This window comes from Aplysia californica, unplaced genomic scaffold (assembly GCF_000002075.1).
Source record: "Aplysia californica isolate F4 #8 unplaced genomic scaffold, AplCal3.0 scaffold00023, whole genome shotgun sequence".
Classification (NCBI taxonomy): domain Eukaryota; kingdom Metazoa; phylum Mollusca; class Gastropoda; order Aplysiida; family Aplysiidae; genus Aplysia; species Aplysia californica.
Window position 1 is genome coordinate 1039047 of NW_004797293.1, and position 26132 is coordinate 1065178.

Below are 26132 nucleotides of genomic sequence, written 5' to 3' on the forward strand. Positions count from 1 at the left end.
CAGCTTGCACTGTATGCTTCCACGGAAGCCGAGTATGTATCTGAGTGTTCTCAGAGGGTCTGCCGGGGTAATAAAAGTTGTAAAGCACATAGAGCAAGCTCATGAGTATGGATATGCGCTATATAAATGCAATTATTATTATTATTATTATCTCATAAATCATGGTCTATATCGTTACTACAAAGTAATATATCTCACCTTTAAGTAGCCATGTGCTGTTCTCAAATATACTTTTTAAAAAATCATGTTAGCAGGCCAGAATGTTTTTAGTTTTAGGTTGATAATTTGGTTGACAACAGTAAGTGTAAATGCAGCAATGACCAATATGCAGACATATGTAATTAGCTGAGCAGAAAACAACGGAAAGAAATTAACAGTTTCAAGTTCCAGGCTTATTTTCCTTCAATTTAAAGAAAAATACTTTGCCACAGTCTGATAGCTTGTGCAATGAGAAAGAAAAATTTTTTTAAAGTAGGAATAAGTGATAGAAAATAAAAGTCAAGACTTTCAGAGCATCCATTGGCTATCCAAATTAAATTTAATGATCTGTATTACTTTCCCCTCAAAACAATTTAGAATATGTCGACTCTGCCCATCAGGGCCAAGAGGGATACAGTATCCCAAAGAAGGACTAAGATACTTGATAAAAGATACCCTCCACATAGAAATAGAAATCACATGTACTGGGAGAAAAGAAATGAGCTTAATCATTATATAACAGATGCCAGTGAACTAAATCTTTTTTAAAACTTCAAAATCTAAAACAAAATTCAAGTTTGGCACTAACCTTTCTCGGCTTCACAATCCTCCTCATCCTCTCCGTTCTCACAATTGTCAACTCCATCACAAATGTCCGTCTTGAGAATGCAAGAACCATCTCCACATGAAAACTGAGCATCAGAGCATGTGACTTCAGCTGGAATAGTACCCACAAAAAGTTATGGTTACGGGTCACTGGCATGACGAGAAGCACACCAAAATAATACAGTAATGGCCTCTCAGAGCTGAGAGACAGTGAAACAAATGGGAGAGGCATGCTGTAGTAAATTCTTCCAGTAGCACACTCAAACCACCCATTCATTAGTATAGAACATTGCAAATACGTCTCTCGGTCTCTCTCTCCGTGTCTCTCTCCCTCTCTCCGTGTCTCTCTCTATGTCTCTCTCTCTCTCATATATATATATATATATATACATATAATGGGATAGAGCGCCAAATATATGCAATCTATTATTATTAATATTATTTTGTATTATGTATATTATGGTGTTGTGAGACATGCTTACACATGGACATGACATGTGAAAAACTTAATAAAAGGCACAGGATATAAACAAAAATAATTGCATTTACATAGTCCATATCCTTGCTCAGCAGCAAGCCCTATGCACTTTATAACCTATACCATTGCCCTAGCAGAAGCTAGAACACTAAGAAACATTCTCAGCTTGCCCAGAAGCATACAATGCAAGCAGGCACTGAAACACGAATACACCGACAAAATCTTTCACTGTCTATTAATGAGTACCCATTTCCACCTGGGTGAAGTGAGGAGAATTTGAGTAGGCCTAAAGAGCCTTTCCTAAGGACACAACGTCCGGTCTCTGACGGGGTTTGAACACATGACCTTTCAGTTGAAGGCCCACAGCTTACACAAAAGACCACCAATGCCGCAATAAATAAGATAAAACCAAGGTACGATGGTTTCTACCAAATAGTGGACCATCCTCAAGAATACATCGTAATTCTTGGAAGTCAACATTGTCTATTGACTTGATGCTCCATTATTGTTTTTTCTTGTTTTCCCCACTCATCAGAAATAGCTGTTTGCCTTGTGCCACAACTTATCCTCATACATCAAATCTTCAATTTGCCCAGGATGTTTTGATCATACTGAATGACTGTAGCTTAAAACCTATATATTTCATACTGAAGATGTTATTGATTACATATTTCAAACTAAACTTCGATTATAACTTGTAAGAGTTAAAGTCTGTATTCATTAATCTTGACACACTGGAAAAACAAGTTCATAGATTTCTGGAATTCTGTAACTTAAACTAAATGTCATATCTTTCATACAAGTCTCAAAGAAATGCCTTCTTGTTTTGTTATCTTAATATTTTCCAAGTCTTAAGCACTGGCAAAGTACAAAACTCTTACTTGGCAGAGAAACTGAAGACATCTAGGAAACTTGACTTATACTGCTGTCATTTTATAAATACACTATATGCAGGTTTTACAATTTTACAGGAGAGCCAAAAAACTGAATGATGTTACCAAGAAAACACTTGATAAAAGTGTATTCTTAAAAATATTGACTCAAGATTTTTGTTTTCTTGATAACAAAATTCAATTTTTTTACTCTCCTGTAAAATTGTATACTGTTTTTTAAAAGACAGCAGAATAGACTTGTAGCAAAAACAACAGTTCATTGCAGGTTCATCATAAACCTTCATTTATGGATTTGTCAACGGTTTCTTTTCAATTCAGTGACACAAAAGATACTTTAAAGGTCTGACCTGTTTTTACTTAAAACTTTTTGAGACACAGATAATTCTTTTTCACTTTTGAGTTGGTATTTCTCCAGTGACTTACAACAATTCTCTTCATCTTTTCCATCCTTGCAATCCTTATCCTCATCACACCGCCAAGAGTTTGGCAGGCAACGCTTATCACATGAAAACTCATTTTCCGCACAATCCGGAGGTGCACAGTTTTGCTCGTCTGAGCCATCATAACAATCTTCAAAGTGATCGCAGGCATGAAGCTCATGCAAACAGGTGCGGTTGTCACACAAAAATTCGTCAGCTTCACAGGTGACAACTGTGGAGAAAAGAAAAATGTCTTAACCCAAATGGTCAATGAGAAAAAGAAAACCATAAGCAGTTGGGTTTCACTGGCTTCTACTCCTTCAAACTTTTCATAAACTTCATTAACAGAGGATGACTGGATTATTTATTGTCCTGTACTTCATAAGATGGAAATCCTTCATGACTTAATAAAAAGCTAATTTCTTTCAATTTACAACCTTAGCATCCAAATGGGAACACCGTTTCTAAACCTATTAGACATATACTGTTATGTCTCAAATATTCCACCCCTACCAATAACCAAAATTCCTCACTATAGCTGCGTGATCTGAGAAAATTATAACGATGATAAAAACGATAATAGTAATTATAATAAGAATAACAACAATAACAAAAAAAAACAATAATTACAACAATAATAATAACAATACAGGTAATATGAGACTGAACACAAAGCGCATATCTGTCCTGGAAAGTAAGCTCTATGCACTATACAATACATCATCATCACAATAGACACTTTATACTTCCTGGGAAACAATTCAATGTAAGCTGCTGTTTTAGAATGACCCAAAGACAAAACATAATGACAAGACCTTTCATTGTCTTGGTCGAATACCCATTCTCACATGAATGAAGTGAGGAAAATTTACGTAAAGTTTCTTTCCCAAGGACTCAATGTCTGGCCCAGACTGGGATTTAAACCCGTGACCTCATGGCATCAAATCCGGCAAAATAAACCACTAAATTACTGATGTCAGTAAACTACCTTTCCTACAATAAAAACAATCCAACAAAGTCAAAAATCAAACCTTTAACTTATATACCAAGTCCATAACTTTTTCTCTAGACTTAGATGCACCTATAAATAAGCAGAGTTCATTTCAAGTTTGAAACTCTTCCCAGATCAAATTGGTTTCCACAAACCAGTCTTAATTATTCTTTAAGATCTTGACAACAATGTAAATGAAAACCCTTCAAATTGTGTGAGAAATTTCAGATGTCGATTATAAAAGCAAGGAGCTTCAGATGTAAGGGGGACTAATCATTAGCCAACAGATGCAGCACTCATCTCTCGAGGCAAAACATGGATCTATCCAAAATTTGCACAGGCATGATTGATGGATAGGTGGATCCATTTTTAACTGGATATCCACACACTTGATCCCAATGTAGGTAGGATCAGGCATCCAAATCTCAGATAAGAGTGAAAAATTCAAGAGTCCTGTGTGAATGTCTTCAGTTTTATAGAGGCCACACAGAAGATGCCTTTCATAAAGAAAACAGCAGATTACCCGGACAATTCTTTGGATCTTCATCACTTCCATCATCACAATCGCTCTGCCCATCACATAGAAATGATTTGTGCATGCAGTATCGAGGACATGGAAAGCGGTCTTCAGAACATGTCGGGGTAACTGGGGATAAACAAAACTGATTTAGAAGTAGTATTTTTCATGAAAGGCATAGATCGTTTAAGTTTTAGTAAGAGTTTTATGGCACTTGCAACATAAACTGAGCAAATAAGTGCAAAAGATTCGAGGTATTACCAGAGAGTAACATGCATACCGCTACCTCAGAATTACAAAGTTCTATCTGTTCAGCACCTAGTTTTGAGAAATTTGACGTCAAAGATTTTGAATTTCCCATCATGTCAAGCTTTTTCAAATGCCATTCTTTAAATATTTTCATAACGACACCGAATAATCTTAAGACTTAATTGATAGAGCAAATAACATATTTGGTTTCGGACCTCATGGTCTTAGTAAAAATGTCAGAAATTTGTAATTCTGAGGTAGCGATACAAAGAAAAGAAGGAGGAAAGATAAGAACAAAGCAATAAGATGCAGCACATAAAATACTTCATGATATTGAAAGTCTGGGGTATGGCACATTCTGTTTCTTTATCTCCCTGCTGGACAGAAGTGGCATACTTGGTTTTGAGTTTGTTTTTTCAGAGGTGCTATCGACAATTTGTTCATGCAAGCCCAGCACCCTCATTCAGACTTTCAGCTTTTTGTTTTCGTAAAAGTTTTACGGCACTTGCATCCCAATTAGGTAATGTAAGGGCTGAAAAATAAGTGTTACAAGAGAATAACTAACAAAAAAGGATTGATAAAAACTATAGCAGTTTGATAAGAAAGAAGGAGCAAAACCACATCATTTTTGCATCGTTCTTCAGACAGTAGTGCAACTGAACTTTACGTAAAAGCCTTTTCCTACAACCACCATATCCCTAATCCAAAGCTGCCAACTTTTCAAACTGAAAAAACACTACATACACGGCAGGTCAGGATGATGGACATTGGACAAGTTACCCCCTCCACACCCCTCACAAACACTTTTCTGCACTCAATAAATTCAAACTATTTCAAGCAGACCAGCAACAATAATGTCAGAAATGTTAGTAAAGGTCTTTCCAATTGACATACAGGCTTTGTTCTCATTATTTGCAAATCCTGTTTTGAAAGTTCAAATTTTTCTTCAGCATCAGCAAGACTGTGACAAGCAATGCTAAAAAAACAGTAGGTATTTTCGTACACAAAAAGGTACTTACGTACTCAGATCCATAAAGATGTACTAATTAGGCTTTTTACATGGTTGTCAGCTGACAAGTATGGCACCTCGCAAGCTTGCCAGTAAAGCATACTACAAAAGAATATCAGGGAACAAGGCAAGAGGAAGACCAAGGAAGAGGATCAAGGGCGTGAAGGCCACCCCGAAAAAATACAACATCCCAATCAGCCAGGACATCCAGCTTGCCAGAGACAAAAAGCTCTTTCTCCCCTCGACGTCCGAGAAACATAAGAGGAAGGATAAAGTGAGTAAGTAAAGGTTGTCAGCAATACTAATCTACATCGGCAAGCACATTAATTCAGGCCATGACAAGATGAGGCAAAGTCGCAGTCTTACCATGACTAGTACAGTCCCATTCATCACTTCCATCAGGGCAGTCTCGGAGGTAGTTACACGCTTTGTCGGCATCAATACAGGTGACTTGGTCTTTGCAGAGAAAGCCAGTACAGTTCTTCGCTTCTGAAAGTTGAGGTTTTAGACAAAAAGCATTGAGAAATTTAAAAAAGCCCTTTCTGTAATAAGAAAGGCAGTTAGATAACATAATGGCAGAGCAAAGTACATAGAAACAGTAAATAAACAGTTTTTGAAAAGTAGAACCTGCACGCCATACCTTCAAACAACTGCAGTTTTAAGAAGGTAAACTGGCAAAGAAAGGAAAATATTCCTTCAACGCACAATAGTAGGATGCATCATCCATAACACAGGCTGAAGAGAGAATACTAAATTACATTATGAACAAAACAGAAGTCTGTCACAGGTGGCTTGGTTGCACACCTAGACTACAGGCGGGGGGGAGGGATTTCTTTTCTAGTGCCACAATATTGGCCAGGATAAAAACCCCATTGAGGTGATCCCTCACATTTCTCGTGACTGTCATAGTTTAGGGACCTTTTTTCCTACTTGAAGTATTGACTAGCTGCGCACATAGAAAAGGGTCAGTCTGGTGAAGTCCTGATTGAAATTTATTGATAGTGTAACTACCCACCCACAGATGTTAAAGATTTGAAAACTATAAACTTACTGCTGTAGCAATTTTGAGGTGTACTAACAATGTAAGAGTAAGAAAATAAAATTGCACTGAAACAAAAACTATTCCAGTCACTCAGAACAGTAATAACAGCCCACATGGAGAACCAAACTTTACCAATCATGGTCAAGTTTTGTATATTATTTTTTTATGCTAATCCATTGAAGGTGTAAAAGATCGCCCAGAACAGAGACATGTGGAGAGTTCTTAGCAGCCTGTACCCTATACCAGGGTGAGAGAGGCAAAATTTAAAAAGAAATATTCAAATCATTTTTTTATAGGAGAGGGTTTTACGGCGCTTGCAACTGCATAAGGTCAAATGAGCGCCAAGGGGTGGGTGTCAACAGAGAAGTCTTTACAGGGAATCAGACTTAGACTGCTCACCTCTCTAGCTTCAACAGCACACGGTCTGCTTCGACTATCAAGGCACCCCAAAATGGCAGGTCACAAGAGAGTGACAAACATACAAAAGAAGTAGAGGAAAATGACAATAGTAAGGATCAGGAAAGAAAAAGCAGCAGTTCCCTGTTGTAGATCAGGCACAGTTATGAGCGTGACATGAATCAGCTCATTTACAATTCTACTATGCTTGAACGAGAAATGTCCCCCTTTGGGAATGGCCTAGAGACACTTCAGTCAGTGGCACTGCCCCGGAGGGGGTATTCAAATCAGATGCGAAGAACAAGAAGTGTATATTTATGTGTTAAAACCACAGCAACTGTCAAGAACATAGTGAATTAAAATTGCTGCAGTATTTTTCAGAAGCATATTGAATTTCGACATACGAAAACTTTAGGCTCACAATGGGGATAAAAAAAGGATTACATTCTCACCTCTCTGGCATGTTTTGCCATCTGACTGGATCTGAAAACTGTAGCCACACAGACACGACACGTCTCCTCCCGGTTTGTGAATACACATGTGACCACACCCACCATTGTCTGCTGAGCATGGACTGGACACTGTAACACAAACAGCATAATAATAGTGTGACTCAGTCTCAGCAGTAACCAAAAGCCTTGGTGCCTGTTGAAGGCACAAGTCAAGTCAATACAGATCATCACTGTAAATGTTCTACTCCCAAATCAATACATTTTAGATCATTCAGGAGGGGTATGCTTTGACCCTGCCTGTCAGGAAAGACCCGAGCAAAGTGAGATACAATATCAAGGACACAGACACGAGATACAATAAAATGACTTCTAACTTGAGAATAAAACTAGTAGTTTTTTTTCTGCAGTAGCAAATAGCCTAATCAATACGCCACAGATGCTGATTCAGTTAAGCTAAAATTACTGAGAGCAAAGATTCAACAAAATGTCACTTCATTCTTCTAGAAATAAGTACCTGACTTGTGTGGTGCGGCCAAGAACAGGCCAGAAAGTCTTGCTTTGTGAGTGTCAATCTGCGACTCTTTGCCATCACTCTTGAAATCTTTATGGAAGATAGAAGCGGAGCCAAGTTCCGTCCAGAATAACGTCGTCTTGTAGACAGATACAGAAATGGGATTTCCTCCAGCACTGAGAAGAAAACGTCAAGCATAATGAACTCATATCAGGAATTGAAAGAGGGGGGATATAATCTATAAACATCAATATTGTTCAAATTTGAAATGGTTTCTATAAGATTTTAACTATTTTTGGAAGCTCAGTGGTTCTCAGGTTATGATACCCTCCATGCAATTAACTGATCCTTCCAATGAAGACCATTCTCTTCAAAGACTATAGCCTTATTGTATATCCTTATTGTAAATCAAGAGAAGTAAGCATGCCTGAAAACTGTCACCAAAAAACGAAAAAAAAAATTAGCAAACCCATTTCAAAACATTACTTTCCAATTGCCTTGCCAACTTTTTCTGATATCGTTTTACTGAATATCTAAACTATCTAAAAAAAAAAAAGCAAAAGTTGAAACTTAAAAACTGCTTTTGCTTACATTGCATGTCGCTTTCTGTCCCCACCATCAAATCTAACAGATGACAAATCTCCAGTTGTAAAATCACTCCAGAAAAGACGTCCGTCATGGAGAGTGAGGGAGTTTGGCCTCTGTAGACCACGGGACACAATGGTGACGCACTGTGTACCATCCAGACGGCATTTCTTAATGCTGGCGGGCTCTCCCAAATCAGAGTAGAACAGTAATCTGAAATACAACATAATGATTTTAAGTGGCAAGTTCCTGTTAACTCTAATCTTTTCAGTAAGTGTTTTAATTGTCGTACGCCCCATCCGCACTATTTAAATTATTTTTTCAGCAGGTCAAAGCCAACTCTGGCTGAATGGGATACAGCACCCCAGCAGAAAGACATACTCGATAAAATAAACTTCCCCAAAAATTACTAAAATCAATTCTTTTGCGTGCAAGGTGTAGAGTCCAATCATTACACCATAGACGCTTGTTATCTTTGAAGAGAGAAACAAAATTTTCAGACTAATACATTCTCAAATGGAACCACATTGACAACAAAAAACCACTCACCCCTCTGCAGGACCAAGAGCCAAGGCATAAGGATAAGTGGCCGGGATCACTAACTTGTTTCTGTGACCTCCATCTAAAGATGAAATTTCTATAGTATTCTGAAAGATAAAAATTGTGCATCAGTCATCAGAGTTCAACAGAGAACACAATATTTTAAAAGTAATCTCTTTTAGTTTTAGTAGAGGTTTTACGGCGCTCGGAACTTCATACGGTCATATGAGTGCAAGAAGATAAGAGGTGTTACAAGAGAGAAACAAACATAAAAAAGAAGGGGAGATAAGGACGATAGACGTTTGATAGGAAAGAAGGAGCAAACCACACCAGAGCACCCGCCAACCACCCACAAAGTAATCTCTGAATTACAATAAAATTATTAGTATAAATAAAAAATAAAATTGACATGATCAGTAGTAAACTAATAAATTACAGCTAATCTGAAATAGCCTGGGAACAAAAGTTATTATATTGACCATAACTAATTTTGGAACACTTTTCTCATTTGCCTAGTTTTAATGACTTTAACATAAAGTGGTATATAACAGTGGAAACTAAAAGTTAGAGAAACCTTTTTCTGAGCATCTAGAAAAAAACAACCTAAAGCCTAAAGCAGAAGACAGTTTAACCAATTTACCCTATGCTGACAATATCAGGCGTTCAGGACAAAGCTAGATGTTACAAGACTGAATGGATATATATCACAATACGTTGTTGAACTTCACATTCTAAATGTTGAAACAAATCAAGAAAAAATATAATGTAAGTACATTTAAATTTGTAAAATTTTGCTTTTTGTGCTTAGTTCATTGTTGTGCCGAAGGCACGCAGGCAGCTAAGTATACATAGTTTCTTATTCAATAAGGTATATTTAGCTTTGAGTTCTATTTTGTTACCTTCAAGCTGTCAACCCAATAAATTACTGAGGAGGACTCATCCACCACCAAGCTTTCAACACCATGAAGATCTTCAAGAATGGGAGTGGACCTATGGGGAAAAGAATAAAAATGATTATATCACTCAACAGATATTTGATTCACTGATTGATCAGGTGTTTTACTGCACGATCGACATTGACAAATCTTAGAAATTTTTTCAGTTCAAACCAAAATCTCAGATAAATATCAACCTTGATGTCAAGCTTCACATGAACCTGCACTGGCCGAAGGAAATGAATGCTAAAAAGGGTCTGCAAAATAGAACCACAATCTTTCTTGCCACATTTCACCTATGAACACCAACTTGAGCACCATTATATCTTACACTAAAATCTGTATGCAGTGCCAACTTCACTTGAGAGTAGCTTACAATGACAATTCCTTTACAAACAAGTGAAAAGATATTTAGGTAGGAGACAGGTATTTACAGAGAAATACACTAGTCTACGACATGGCATCAGTGGTTTATTGGTTAGGCTCTCCGACCTTTATTTCGTGGAGTTAACATTGTCTTTGACAAAAGCACTTAACATGAATTTTTCTCACGTCACAGGAATGGGTAACTGGCAATAAAAAACAGAAGATCATGTCAGTTTGTTGGTGCTTTAGCAAGAGTTATCTGCAGCTTGCACTGTATTCCTCCCAAGAAATCGAGAAGGTTTCTGGGTCTGCTGGGGTAATATTAGTCGTAAAGTGTATAGAGCAGACTGTAGAGCCTGGATATGTGCAATAAAAATGCACATAATAATATATCTAATCATGATGATCAGAACTGCAAAAAGCATGACATCGCACTTTGACAGAAGTACAAATTATCTGCAGCTCCCACAACCGCCATCAACAAACAAGTTCAGATTTATATTGAGTTCAGCAATGGCATCTTTTACTCTTTCAGAAAGTTTTACTCTCTAAGAAAAGAAGCTGCAAAAGGATTCAATGCAAAAGCTGCAAAAGGGTTCAATGCAACAGGCCATTAACAGCCTGTTCAGTGCAGTTATGAGAGTACACGCATTTAACTCTGGGAAGCCAACCCTCAAGGGTTTGCTTACTGATGGGGGGGGGGTTAATTAATTGAGTAGATGTTTTACTGCACTATCACCCCAATGCTTACAGATCTGTAGCACTTATAATTGTACTCCACACAACGAGGTTGAGCCAAAAGCAAATGTACATATTTGACATTCGTGTCACAATGTGGTGGAATCAGGCGCTCATCAATTTTGGGGAGTATAGAGGGTTTTTTTTATATCATCTTAAAGTTGTTCATTTGTATTGCATTTTGCGAAAAATATACACCTTTATCTTGATTTAAGTGGAGATATTGTTCTTGCAGGCGATGGGGTCGCCTAGTGTAAGAGGTAAAACCTAGTGAGAAAATGGCCACCAAAATTTGGTGACTTCCAAAGCTTTAGAGTCCTTGGCAACTGGAAATTTACATTTTTGGTGCCTTTAATTTAATTAATGTTTTTCGGTAACATCTACTCAGAAATGCATTTTTTAAAGGACATAAAAATTTTTGATCCAAAAATAGACATTTTAAAAAAAATTACCCAACACCCAGAAAGATGCCACTTCTGTGTTTCATTGTTTTGACGAGAGTCTGATTTAACCACGTTGCCTCACATTTATGGTACAAGATATTGAGAAACACATACACCATGTAAAGCAGGAAACTCACTTTGGTTCTTCTTTTAATCCGCTGAGCTTGTAAATGCCAATCTTGCCACTTTCCATAGATGTCGAGTATAAAACTTCATGAGACTTTGAGAGGTACGTCAAGACAAACACATTCCTCATGTTGTCTGTCTTTAGAGAACTGACCAGTGGCTCCCCAGCAACAGACAGTTTGACACTAATAATTTCTTCACGTGCCGATGCAATCAAGAATGCGGCAGAGCTCTCATCCAAAGTTTCTGAAACATACAATTAATATGGATGAAAAAAATATTAAAGCTGTAGTCATTTGAAAATAGAATTATTATGAAAGGTTAAATTACAAAATACGGCAAGATAATATAACAAATTACAAGCCATATTTCATAAATTTGCAAAGGGTTTTAAAACAGAAGACCTTTCAAGCTAATCTGGTTTTGAAATGTTAAAATTCTAAAAATGTAAATGTACCCTTAGAGAAAGCAGTTCAAAACACCATTCCACCACTTCTTGATTCATTTTTTTGTTTTGTTTTTCCTTTCAAAACAGTCACTAAGGATACTCATCTAAAAAAATTAACAAGACAGTTTACGCAGAATCCCATCTTTAATGGAATATGTATCAATAATAATAAATAGCATTTGTACAGCACAAATTCCCACTCAACGGCAAGTTTTATGCACTTTACAATCTATACTATTACCCAAGCAGATCAGATGGAATTCTGAAACAATCTCTCTGGGAAGCGTGCAGTGCAAGCAGCCATTTTGCAGGTTCTAAATCATTAACATACTGCACACCCTTACCTAAATCATCAACCTGTACCCTTTATCTACTAACCATTACAGATTCATGTGAAATACAATGTCCCATTTACCGTGGCAATATTGCCCTGAGTCATCCAGCTCATAACCCTCTGCGCATGCACAGGTGGCGTCACCATCTGTTCCACTCAAACAGATATGGCTGCATTTTTTCAAGAAACAGTCGTGGAACCCTGAGAAAAGTGAATGCAACGAAGGAAAGATGAGAAATTGAACCTCATGAGTTGTTTTAGTTCAGTTTGAATAATTAGAGGGTTTAGTTTTAGTAAGTGTTTTACGGCTCTTGCAACACAAAAAGATCATATAAGTGTCGAAGATTAGAGATGTTACAAGAGAGTAACACACACAATAAAAGAAGGAAAGATTATAAGGACGATAGATGTTAGATAGGAAAGAAGGAGCAAACCACACCAGAGCACCCACCAACCACCCACTATTAGAGGTTTACAGTGCTTGCACCACAAACAGGTCATATATGGGCAGAGGACTAGATTAGAGGTGTTACTAAAGAGCAACATACAAAGAAAAGGAGGAGAAATATGGACAATGTTTGTTTGGGTAGGTGTTTCATGGCACTATCGACTCATTTTTGGTCATGTTAGCCCCAAAAAACGTTTCACTGTTGCAAATCTAGTTTTGTACAATAAGAATGATAGAATGATAGATGATTCATAGGATAAGACAGAGCAAACCACAATATGAGGTGTTTCAAGGAGAATTCAACTGAATAAAAATATTGATACAATGACTACAATTTGCCAGGAAGCAGATGGAGACAAATACAGAAACACAGAAACAGTTGAAGGAGTAGACCACACCTGACCACCCACCAGCAAAATCTGACAGGAGTTTTGAGTTTGAGTTCGAGAAAAGAGAAGTGCATCAACACAATAATAGTCATATGGTGCAGGGAAAAAGCAAGACAGAAAAACTAAAGAGGGAAAGATAAATAGGACCCATCAGTGGCATCCTCCAACCACGTGCCCAAACAAGGAGCTGAGGTTTCAGGTCATGAGACATATAAAAGAAAATGACAGCTGCACTGTGCACAGAAGAAGATGCGATGAAATAAACCTATTGTCCAGATGCTGGCACGTTGGTTTGGTGTTTCACCTCATGCACGCATGCACACACAAACACACACACACACACACACACACACACACACACGCGCGCGCACACACACACACACTTGCCTGTACTCATACACAAACAGATAAAAGAAACACTGAAAACAAAGAGTGACGAACAAACATCTTAGCCTCATTTAAACTCATAAAAAGTAAGCTAAGGAAAAAAATTGAAGACTCATTTTAAAAAGAAGAAAAATAAATCTCAAGTGACGTATTGGATAGAGAAGTAAGACCTGTCAAAGCAACTCTCTGCCAACTTCCTCACAAATTCAAAGAAAAATCTACATCAGTCAAACAATACTTAGATAATAATATATTCTTTTAAATAATAATAATAATTTTGTTTAAAATAATAATAAATGACAATTATAATTTATAATAATAAATTATAGTAATAATCATAATAAAAACAAGAACTGCATTTGTATAGCATATATATCCACACTCTACGACATGCTCTATGGGCTTTACACTACTATTACCCCAGCAGACCCTATTAGAACACTCAGAAACATTTTCAGCTTCCTAGGAAGCATACTGTGCAAGCTGCGGATTACACACTCTCAAAAACAAATTCCTGACAAGATCTTTCACTGTCTATAGTTGGGCACCCATTACAGTACACAAAGACGAAGGGTGAAAAGATACCATCAGCAGGTGCAGCCAAGCTACTGTGCATAACAGAAAGTGATACACAGGCTGGGGTTTCCTGGACCATAGTGTGCAATTTCGTGCCGGAGAACTTGTTTGCAGACACGATACTATGCTTGTCTCTACTCGCCCAGATAATCTTATCTTCAAACACAGCCAGAGTGGATGGGACAGCTGACAAGGAGCTGGCCACAGTCTGTAACAAACAAATTGAGAATTGGAAAATGAAGAAAGGACGGGTTTGAGTTTGAGTAAAGAGAAGCACACAAACTCAAAGCCGCACACCAACTTAATACCAGTATACTTAGTACGTAGTGTACGGGAAAAAAACAAACAAATATACAGAATCATGAGGGAAAGCAAAAAAGTGTGAGCTTCTAATTAATGATACCCTCCAACCACCTGCAAGAATTGACAGGGCTCTACTCTAAATAACATACACAGCACAGGCTTTGAAATAACAGACAACTAAAAGTCAGTATGAAGAAACAACATCCACAGTATTTTTCAAGGCTTCAAGAATTTCACTGAGATCTGACATGAATTGACAAGTATTTTGAAGCCCCAAAGGGAGGTGCATAAAATGATTTACACCAAATCCTAGATCTGCTTTGTTAAAAGGTAAAAAAAATATTTTGTGTAGCCGTTTTACGCCCCCATCAACACAATTTTGACTATTCAGGAGGTGAGCTTCAACCTTGCCTGTCAGGGCCGAGACTAAGACACTTGATAAAAATTCTCTCCACATTGAAATCAAACTCAGGTCTTTTACACGTGAGAGTAAAGTGACTAACCACTACACAGATGCCGATGAGGTAAAAAAATAAACAAAATCTTGTTCTAACAAACTTGTCCCCTTTCATTTCTTTACACTGTCTTTGACTAGCATGGCAGCTGCTGGCCATATGTAATCAGCAGGTGAAATTGTTGAGTTGACTTACTTTGCCACTTCATAAAGAAAAGGGCATACTCACTTGTCACCTTGAAAATACTCAAAAAGCATGCAAAATATTCATCACAAACTTCATGTATGATTTTCTGAGAGCTCTTCTCTTAAACTTAAAAAAAAATCTGAACTCATTTTAAAAGGTTGAAAGACAACGTTTTATAACTGACCCGTCTCTGTGTGCCATCCAGCCTGACACTTTCCACCATATGGTAGAAGCTGTCGTACCAGAACAGCAGATCAGTGGTGGTGTCCAGACTCAGGGCAGTCACGTGACGCAGCCGAGACGAGATGAAAGGATCGGCCAAATTGCCATCCATTGTGCCATTCATTATCACAGACGTGCCAGCATCATCATGATCCACCCAGTAAAGAATGCTGAAAATAAGTATCACAGACAGTGACACCTCCATACAAAACAGTACGCTTAATTTCAAAACTAGACATTAACTCTTTAGCTCCATGGGGGGGGGGGGGGGGGGCGCAACTCACCATGCCGGGCCCCTTCATGGGTACTAAATCTAAAAATGACAAAAATGTTACTAAATTGTTAATAAAATCAAAACAAGTGAACCTATTTTGATAGTTCTTCATCTAATGAATGAACTCCCAATAAAAAAGATCTGTTTTTGGAAATTGTCTAAAAGTAATATTTGATGCCGAAGTCGTCGTAAAGTAATGCACCCGAGCCACATCAGCGGCTCACCGGCACATGGGTTCTCACCGCGAGCCACTGGGAGCGGCTTGCCGGACAAAAAGAGTTAAAATGGCCTTTTAACAGCTCTGGCTTTGTTTCCCATTACTATAAGAGTTGAATTCTCAACTAATATATGCTTCAAATTATCTTAAAGGAAAAGTGCTTTGTCCTGTGGCTAAACTAAGGAGCAAAAACAGTGCTGAGTAAGTGTTATGAGACTGCTTCATTCTTTCTAAAGCCACAGACTTTTTCTCACCATACTGATTGTTGAGAAAGAGAAAACTCAAGTTGACTTACATCAACCCAACAATTATTTTTTTTTAAGTCACTCTGACAGGATTGTATTTCAATCTTAAGAAAAGATTCAAATTCGAATATTACTTAATTAAGCTGTTACTGACAATAGACTCAAACATATGTTAGAGCGATATACACATTTTTTAAAAACCTCTTCATACCCTTTTTGTACATGCAGAACTAAAGACGCAGGGTAGTTCAAGGAGAAACTGTTAAAAACAGTGGTGCATAGTCCATGAACAGTACACACAAGGATGGCCGGTTTGCCTTGGTCAAGAATGTAAAGGTTTTCCCTCAGATGATCATAGTCCAGATCTACTGGCTTTACAAGACCTGAAAAGGATTTTGAAAAGGCTGCTGTTAACTCAACAGTTCAGTTATATTTCCTGTCTGTCCACTCAATGCTTTACTTCACAATGTAAAAATACAACTGCTCTTTCAATTTTGTGTTAGCATAAGATTTTACTCTTGTTATCAACCTGCTTTGTTCATTGTATACAAATTGAATTTTTTTTTTCATTAGTCATCGTTCATAACCAAATATAATTTTTGTACTTGTCAAGTATTGTAGAGTACATAAAAACAAATAGACAAGCGCAGACAAAGTAATGAAGTTCACAAAAATAAAAACAGCTCATCACAATATAATAACACAGACAGGAAAAATCTTAAATTTTAAATACAACAAGCCTTGGCTGTTTAAAAAAAAGAAAAATGTACAAAATACAGATACTCTTAGACTTTTTTTTAAATTGTGAGAAAGCAACACTTCGCCCTTTTCCCTCATGTGAGACACAAAAAGAAAAGAGTAGAGTAAGAAATCAGCAATCAGCCCTTAATGTAAAAGCATACCAAAACTTGCGATGGTTGTTTTCGAGTGCTGTGGATTGACGAGATCAAGAGAGAAAACTCCAGGATTGCTTCTATCATCTCCTTGCTCTGACCAGAAGATTCGATGTTCTTTGTTATCTATAGCTGAAAGTAGATAAAAAGGAAGAAAAAATAAAACAAAAAATAAAGACATTTCAAATTCATTTACCACAATTTTCTACCTTCCTAGATGTGATTTCTTCCACCAGCAGGCACCTGTATAGTACATCACTTAAGTTTTGTTCACTGATTTATATGTTTGTTTAGCAAAATATCATACCACTTATCATATATCAAATGAAAGGAAATTGAAAGAGTCTTTGACAAAATGATAGTTTTTGGACCAAATCATGGATGCTATTTCGGAAAGACTGAACAGGGAGAGTTTGAGTATTCATAAAGGTATATAATATTCAAGCCAATGATACTGCTCATCGTAGTTGTGAGGAAGAGCTGAGCTTATCAGTCGGCGTGTTGCTGTGAATGAGTCAATACAGATTGTATCAACATTCAAAATCATTTCTTTTTTTTTTTTAATGATAAATACAAGAAACAAAATATCGGTAAGCATCAAGATAAAGTTGTAGCTAACTACAAGCTAAAAAAGAAGAGAAAAAAAGTGAGGAGTTAACCACACCAGAGCACACATGCAACAATGACCAAAAACAGACTAGATGATCAATAAGTAACCCTATATCTCAGAAAAAAACCCACAAGGGCATTGATGGCAAAATGCCCATCTGCTGGTTTTAAAAAGTAAGAAAGTAAAAATTCAAGCTACCTATGTCCTGCAGCCCATTCAGTCCTTCCATCACCACATCATATTCGTGTTTGTGAAGTGTGAAGGTTCGGATCTCATCAGGTGTTGCCAGAACAAGTATCGGTTCGAGACCTGAGAAATTATCATTCAAGGTGTAAAAACTAGCCTTTAACTTATGGAAAATGTGATTAAAGTATATCGACTCCTCAGTGTAATAACTCTATCATACGACACTTTCACTTTTTTAAATGGCATATGACGGAGTTTTACATTAAGCAGTCGATGTTAATCACCACTTTCAACACAAGCTAATTATGAAAGAGTTCTGGGGTTTTTTTTTAAGTTTTAGTAAGAATTTTACAGCACTTGAAAACACAAACAGGTCAAGAGACCTGAAGATTAAAAGTGTTACTAGAAGGTAAACAAACAAAGCAAAGAAAAACAGACGTTTGATAGGAAAGAAGGAGCAAACCACACGAGAGCACCCGCCAACCGCCCATTAAGAATAAGTATAAACTTCCACACAAAAAAACAATCTCCAATGAAGATTGAATCAGTTTCAAACTTGTTGCATCAGCAGACTAACATCAGCCTAGTATTAATACAGTATCATGGCGAAGTATAGGGAAAAAACTGCCATACCTGTATTAATTTTTTTAAATTTTAAAGTAAGTGTTTTATGGCTCTTGCAACACAATGAGGTCATAAAAGTGCCGAAGATTAGAGGTGACATAAGGGAGTAACAAACACAAAAAAGAAGGAGGGGAGACAACGACTACAATAATAATAATAATAATGATTGATTGATTTATTGATTGGGTAGATGTTTTACGGCACTATCGACACAATTTTGGTCATTTAAGCGCCATCAGGTTTCATCGCTACAAAATCAGACGTGTTTTAATAAAGAGTCTTTCGGAGCTCGCAACCGCAAACGATCACACTATTTCTATTATGCTAAAAAGACGAACAAACATTTATAAAAAAATTTTGTAAATATGGAAAAGGCTTATTTACATTTGTATATACAATACAAATTTCGGTGTATGTATATATACACCGTATGTATATATACACCGACAACGACAACTATATATTTTCACATTTTATTAAACAGTCCAATTTCTTTTATAAAACTTAAAATTCTTCTAGGTTCTATGATGTTAAAAAGGGTCTTAATATCTTTACATTTAAAATATTTATCACGGACATAATTAAAGTCGACACATTCCATTAGGATGTGCCGAACTGTGAAATTTGTGTTGCACGCCACGCAAAAAGGAGCTTCCTCTCCCTCGAGCAAATGTTTGTGCGTGACGTGCGTGTGTCCTATTTTTAGTCGGGTAAAAATTACTTTTTCTCTTCGTGGTAGAGAAAATGGTTTCCTGGGTGTAAGTTTCGGTTGAATGTAATGGAGTTTGTTGTGTATTTGTTGATTCCAACTTTGGGACCAGGAGGATGTGATGTGAATAATAATAATAAGGATGATAATAATAATAACTACAATAATAATAATAATATAGATTGCAAACATATAGCGCTCTACCCATAGAAGTATTTAAACTGAGCACTTTACTGAGGGCATGATTACTGAATTGAATAGGTGTTTTACGACACTATCAACTCAGTTTTGGACATATAAGTGCCAAAAAACGTTTCAATATTAGTTTTGGTTAAATGCAATGGAGGTATGCTCAACATGGTAAAAGGCTCAATGACGTCTTCAGAAAAATCAAGGTCTCGGCGACCGTTTTGGATTCTCATTCCGAAAGGGCTTACTTTATTTCTTAAGGAGCATGAGGTTTTTAGGTCTTCGGGAAGGCCAAAGACACATTTGTGGGCTGGGTTTGGGGGTACTGAGCCACATTTCAAAGTGTACGCCAAAGAGAGTTTTTTTTCTTGAAGTTCGGGAGATGGTTCATGAACTTGACATGATTAGTGAGAGTAAAATCACACATACACACACCAAAAGAAAATTTCTTATAAATATGAAAACCAGTTCAACTACATAAGGCATAAGGAAGAACTTTCTCATCCACATATTGATTATATATATATACAAATAAAGATAGTGAAAACAAGATACATCAGCACCTAATAATGACAGTTGAAAAACTAGCACATGGGTATCAAACAAGTGAGCCTGGCCAGATTGAATAATATAATGACTATCGACATTTATATGATCACGCAGTCAACAACACAGGATCGAATTTTATTGAACTGAAGTCTAAATACAAATCTTCAGGGTCAATATTCTGAGCATATTACCTGTAGCTTTACACGTTCTGCTGTCAGGAGCAAGTTCATATCCACTGGCACATTCACAGCGAAAACTGCCTGGTGTATTCTGACAGTGTTGACTGCATACCTGCTCATTTGTCTGGCTGCATTCATCTATGTCTGATGGAATAAAGGAAAAACGGAAAAAGGAAAATAAAATAAATGTGAGGCATCATGAGCTCTATGTGCTTTACGCTATATGAGGCAGCGTGGTGAAATCCTGTGCTCGTCAAAACATTGTTAGCCATCCAGTAGCATCTGAGCGTTAACTCTTCTGCATGATGCCATTCGGTAATAGCTGCATGTCTGTTCTAATAGTTGTCTTGAAGAGTAGAGGCAATTAGATGTGTGGGGTAGCTTGGGAAGAAAACATCCCCTTAAATCATTTAGTTTTCTACAGAAGAACAGATGATGTTCCACTGTCTCAGTCAAAACATTAAAATCAATGAAACAAGCATTTTTCTGGGCATTTGGCATTTTTTTTTTCAAATTTTCTTTTATGGCTCAGCACCTTTTTGTGAGCTTTTCAAAGTGCATTTTTGCGGTGATATTATTGCAGAAAAACATTCATTAAAATTAAAGGTACAAAAATTGTTAATTTTTAGTTTCCAAGGACACTCAAGCTGTGGAAGTCACCAAACTTTAGCAGACATTTTCTCGCTAATTTTACCTCTCATACCAGGTAACCCACCTCCAATCGCAATAATCTTGACTTCTATTAAAGATAGAAGGTATTTTTTCCCAAAATACAAGACAAATGTTTAAGATGATAACTCTATGTGCCCAAAAATTGACTAGCGCCTGATTCCACTGCACCATGACATTTGTAAATATGTCTATATCTCTCCTGACTATGATGGGTGACGATTTTTTTAAAGTTTGACAATGACTTGAAAGTAATATTTCCACTTACCGGTGCATGGTTGGTCAGCCGTAACGTCCAGTTGATATCCTCTGTCGCAAACACATTTGGTTCCACTTGGGCTTGGTTGGCAGAAATGGCAGTTTTTATTGCAAGTTTCCGCTGTAAATAAAAAATAGAATCCGTAAAAAACTGTAAGGTGTTGACAATGCAAAGAGGCTTCCTTGTCTTTTTTTTTAAAGAGGCTTCAAATTAACAGTGGGGATTTTAACCTCATAATTTAGCTTATATAGGCTTACATTACAGTATACAAATTATACATGACATGAATACAGTGCTGTTTAACCAGCCAAAGAATAATCTTAAATCATTTCCATTGGAAGGGGACTCATGGTCTAGAGGTACAGTGTTTGCCTCTCAGTCAAAAAGTTCCAGGATCAAATTCTGCCGGTGATGAAAACATTTTCTTCTCCAAAATGTAATGTTGTTCATTGAAGTCCTTTCCTGTTCTGTCATCTTTTATCCCCACTTTCTTCCACCTCTCTCTCTCTGCTTCTCGCTCCGTCACTCCTAACTCTTTCTACTGCTACTTCAGGTGCTTTTTCACTGCAGTCTTTCAGACACACCTACACACCCCTGATGTTAAGGTAGCTAAGATCGAACACCTAGCCTTCTCAATACGGAAAAAAAAATCTTGCAAGTCTAGTGTACAGTTTGTGTTTGTGTACTCGAAAGAGCCATTGGTGGTCCTAAAATAGATAAGAGAAAATTTTGAAATTCATTCCTACCAAAACTACACATTTTTCGCCAGTAAAAAAAAATAAAGAGTACATCCCAAATTGGAAAGTAATCGCGTGTGCAAAAATTAGTTGCACTGCAGGTTGAGGAATGAGCAGTCGACTACCCTTGAGATCTGGCAAGAGAATACGAAGAAGATTTCCACCAGATTCACTCATTCATTCAGTGTTAAATAGTGAGTAAAGTGGAACAATCTGTCAGTTTGAAATACTATAAATATCTTAGTGAGTCAAAATAATATGACATTGCCAGTGAGCCATGTTTGATATGTTAAAAAAAAGGTGGCAGTATAACTATAAGGTCAAAATGAAGAAAAATAAACCATTCCCATTTGAGGTCCCAATCGGAGGTGGTCACAGGCTTAAAGGACTTACGAAGGCTAATTAAAATAGTTCTTTTTAAATAAAAGGGAAGCGATAAGAAGGTTGTTTTTTTTTTTTTGTTTACGTTTTTTTTGTTTTGCTGATTTTGTGCAAGGGTAATGTAATGAAATGTGTCAGATGGGGAAAACAGTGCTACGGTAAAACAAACACATGGTTCGCCACCACTCCAAGACACTTCTGTCACAAGTTCATGTTGACATCTAGAGACCGCTTATCACACAGTTTGTGAGTTTGAGTTGTTGGGCAGGGCTCATAGGTCATGACGGATCGCACACTTCCCTCACCAGCATCTGAAAATTTATTGTTACCCTTTGGTCAACTTGGGTAACATAATATGGAGGCCACGGCCATGTTGGACAAGTGACTTTTTCCATGAAATTTTATAGAGGAAATGGAAACTGGATGTTTGTAAAGGATGCCGTATCTTACAGCTGATATCATAGCAGGTTGTACTATTTAACTGATACAACACAGCATTTTTCTAGCTTTCTTGGTAGGGAGGGGGAAAAAACTTACAACAATTGTACAACTCATCCGAACCATCGGGACAATCTTTTGAACCATCGCATACTGTGAGAGCCATGACACACCCAGAAAAGTCAGCACAGAGGAAGTCATGAGGCTGTTCTTTGCACATGATCTTGCCAGAATCTGTTCAATGAAATTCAAAATAAAAGTTAATTCACACTTACAATCATAGTATGGTTACAAATCTGGAAAAAGAAAGAGCTTACTTACACTGAATAAATCAGCTTGGTAAAGGTCCTTGTAAATAGTTTTAGGAGTCTAATCAGAATTCAGCCCGAAAGAAGCATAATAACAACAAAAAAAACCTATTCAGTAACTTGACTCAAAGATTCTCACAAAAGCATACCACAGAACAACAATAGAAGAAAAAAATTCTCCTCTATCTCACATACGCAGCGGAATTATAGAATAAGAACACAGCACTTACCTCATGAGAACTTGAGAAAGGGTAGTTGTAAAAATAAGCCACATGTGAGCATGCAAGCTAAAATCCAAACACATCACTGTAACTTCTGTCCTAATTTTAATAAAAGTAATTCTTATGTTTATTGTAGGCTCAAAAAATAGAGACACAAACATCAAGATTAATCCTGCACATCTTTTTTGATATTTCATCATTACCATTGTCGTCGTCGTTATCGTCATCAGCGTCACAATCAAATCCCAAACAATTTTTCTTTTATCTATTCCATTTCTTCTTGAAGCATAAAACAATTGCTGAGGTCTACAAGTTGACGCTATCTTCGTAACTTACAAATATATATATATATTCAGTGAAAAATCAAAAATCTGATGCTCACCACATTCATCTTCATCTGAGCCATCCTTGCAATCAACAACGCCATCACACAGGTGTTGATAGGCAATGCAGTAAGAGTCATTTTTGCACAAAAACTGGTCAGTCCTGCATGTTACTGGACCTAGTCAAAATATGAAGAGATGATAAAATATTAGGATAGCATATTAGAATATTGAGGAGAGCAGGGAGGCTTCAGACACTTGACATTTGGCTCCACCATTTGGTTCGAGAACATTCTGAGCCAAATACAAAAAGCTAGCAATATCAGCTTTGCGCATCACCACAGTAGCATTCTAAGGTACCCCGAGTTGTCTCAGACCACCCAACTCAGTCCGAGACATTGGAAAAATGTGAGTTTAACTTCGGAAGAAAAGGAATGACTGATAATGTTTCAAGTACACTAAAATGCATGTATTTTTGAGTGGCAAAATTTGACCACAGCGTACATCTATAGCTCTATCTTTTTATTTGAGGTGTGACAATGTATTTCACACTCAGCTGAAATCATATTAAAAAATCAAACCACACCCAAAAACCAGTTCGCTTAAAATTTTATACATTAAACATTACATTGTTTGGTTTAAATTTCCCTCTTTGTCTTTGAAAAACAGCTCATTGGAGCCATTAAGTTACATTTTGAAGCACTAAAGAGAGAAAATGAATTTTTTTCAAGGTTAGTTCCTAAGTCTGTCATCTGAATTTGTGGTAAGTGCACAGCAACCATAACTTTTTATAGCCTAATGCTCGCTCTCAGACGTATGTACTCTGGTGTGAATTCAAGTATGTTTCTTGAACTTTGGCTGTTTGATAGCTTTTCATTTTGTGGCTCCCCTTGGCCTTAACTGTCCTGATGGAGAAGGCGACAAGAAAATAGAGGGCTCTCGTGGCCTACTGGAGGTTAAGGAGTTCGCCTCTCATCAAATAGATCCCCTTAAATGTTCTCCTTTCAACTCCTTTCCGGCGATCTCTATATGTTCAGTGTTCAGTCGTCTGTTTTCTTCTCCACTTTCTGTCCCCTCCCAACTCCTTTGCCCCATCCTCTGGGGCTCCTGACTGTTTCTGCAGCCTTTCTAATGCTACTCCTGGGCTCCTTTTACAGCCGTCTTTCAGCTACACCCCTGATCTTCAGGTAGGAAAAATCTAGATTCTATATCTAGCCTTCTCGGACAAGGGTGAAAAATCTCGGAGGCCCCGTGTGCAAGTTGCGTACTAAAATTAAGATCTCTGGTAGTCCAAAATCAATAAGAGTAGGCTTCGGCCGCCACCCAGGGAAAAATTCAAAATTTCCTTCCAACTGGAAATGTTAAAAGTGTCCCGCGCGCTCATATGACATGACCTAGATCTATGTATGCAGTTGCAAGCGCTGTAAAACATTTAACACTCACAAAAAATGGAGTTTTACCCTGTCAAATGAGCTGACAATTAGGTCTACAGGGGGGGAGTCTCCGGCCCGGGAAATACATTATAGATCTAGAGCTAGATTCTAGACATCACAAGTCAAGTTTAAACAAAACTTTTCATAGTGAATTTACCGCTTTACAATTAGATCTACTCATTGGCATTACTCTCATGTTAGTCGACTTAGACCAATGATAGTGACTCAGTCTAGATATAGATCTAGATTCTAGAATCTAGCTAGCGTAACATATGGGTAGACCCGTACAGTGCCAAGGGCAAGGCAAAGATACATCTAGATCTAGATCTAGATCTAAATCTAGATCTAGAATCTAGATCTAGATTATATTATCCAGAACTAAGGTATGAATACTTTGATAGACCTCAGGCGTAGTGGAAAACAATTTCCTTCCCAGCAGACGGAATGTTTCGCATCATAAGGCGGCAAAGTAGAGTGGAGTGTGGAGAGGAACTAACATGGCAACTGGCCTGGCAACTGGCAACTGGCAACTGGCAAAGTCAAAGACGCGCGCGCGCTTGGCTTGGCTCAGCTCCACGTGACACATCATGTGATTTGTGTGTGATCCAGCCACTAAGCGATAGAGCCTAGGCTAGTAGCCTACTAGTGTGACTGAGAACGCCTACTTGGGCGCAACTTATCCTCAAATATTTGAAATATCTCTTTTACGGGTGAATCAATGTCATTCGTACTTTACATAGCAGTTTGTATCAATTTGTCTTAACTAAATCATATTTTTCCAGAGCAATTGGGGCTATATTAAAAAAAACTTTTCTTCATAAACGTATATATAAAATCTTAATACTTGAAATCTGTCACGCGTAAAATGGTAATGTTCACAGCACTTCCCACGTCTCACACATTTTTATTACACATATTGGCCTACGCCACAGTTCATCAATAACAATTTTTACTTGCAAAACTTGTTACAAGAAGTTATTTTTATAGTGAACACATTTTTTGCACTTATAATGGCTCTCAAAACATGCGTCCAAGAAGAACAATGTCTCGATTAGAAAAACGTGACGGACTTGCTATTTAAAGCAATGTTGCCCTAATCTAGCTGTAAACATTTTAAAAATCTGTAGAAACCACCCACTTGGATATTTTATTAGCATTTATAAAGAAATTTTCTAGAATACAGCTTGCAGGTGTTTTAAAAAATGATCTGTAAAGACAAATTGATACAAGTCACTGTGCAAAAATTGGAGAACCTTTGATATATAGATCTAGTTGAGGAGATATTTGACAATAAGTCGCGCCACGAATTTTTGACCACACTATGGGCCCTGACTCTATAGGCGATCTACTACTGTAACCGTAACAGCCTGTACAGACTTTGCTTATGCAGACTGTAGATCGAGATCTATATTCTAGTTAATCCGAAATCTCCCCATTCTCCTTACT

The 26132-nt window shown here is 37.3% G+C and overlaps 1 protein-coding gene across 1 annotated transcript in view; it reads right to left on the bottom strand.

Annotated features, from left to right (window-relative positions):
* LOC101845064 (low-density lipoprotein receptor-related protein 2) overlaps nt 1–25414 on the bottom strand; it is a 44877-nt gene extending 19463 nt beyond the window's left edge. The window contains exons 1-21 of the mRNA XM_005090923.2: nt 25090–25414; nt 23313–23432; nt 22501–22635; nt 20855–20965; nt 19930–20061; nt 17680–17790; nt 16881–17003; nt 16190–16361; nt 15205–15412; nt 14086–14284; nt 12358–12477; nt 11506–11740; nt 9786–9876; nt 8896–8993; nt 8353–8559; nt 7765–7937; nt 7251–7379; nt 5727–5849; nt 4109–4231; nt 2599–2826; nt 788–916 (exon numbers count right to left, since the gene is read on the bottom strand). Of these exons, the coding sequence (XP_005090980.2) occupies nt 788–916; nt 2599–2826; nt 4109–4231; nt 5727–5849; nt 7251–7379; nt 7765–7937; nt 8353–8559; nt 8896–8993; nt 9786–9876; nt 11506–11740; nt 12358–12477; nt 14086–14284; nt 15205–15412; nt 16190–16361; nt 16881–17003; nt 17680–17790; nt 19930–20061; nt 20855–20965; nt 22501–22621 (2833 nt within the window). The 5' untranslated portion in view covers nt 22622–22635; nt 23313–23432; nt 25090–25414. The remainder of the gene's footprint in view (nt 1–787; nt 917–2598; nt 2827–4108; nt 4232–5726; nt 5850–7250; nt 7380–7764; nt 7938–8352; nt 8560–8895; nt 8994–9785; nt 9877–11505; nt 11741–12357; nt 12478–14085; nt 14285–15204; nt 15413–16189; nt 16362–16880; nt 17004–17679; nt 17791–19929; nt 20062–20854; nt 20966–22500; nt 22636–23312; nt 23433–25089) is intronic.
* Between the last annotated feature and the right edge of the window lie 718 nt (nt 25415–26132).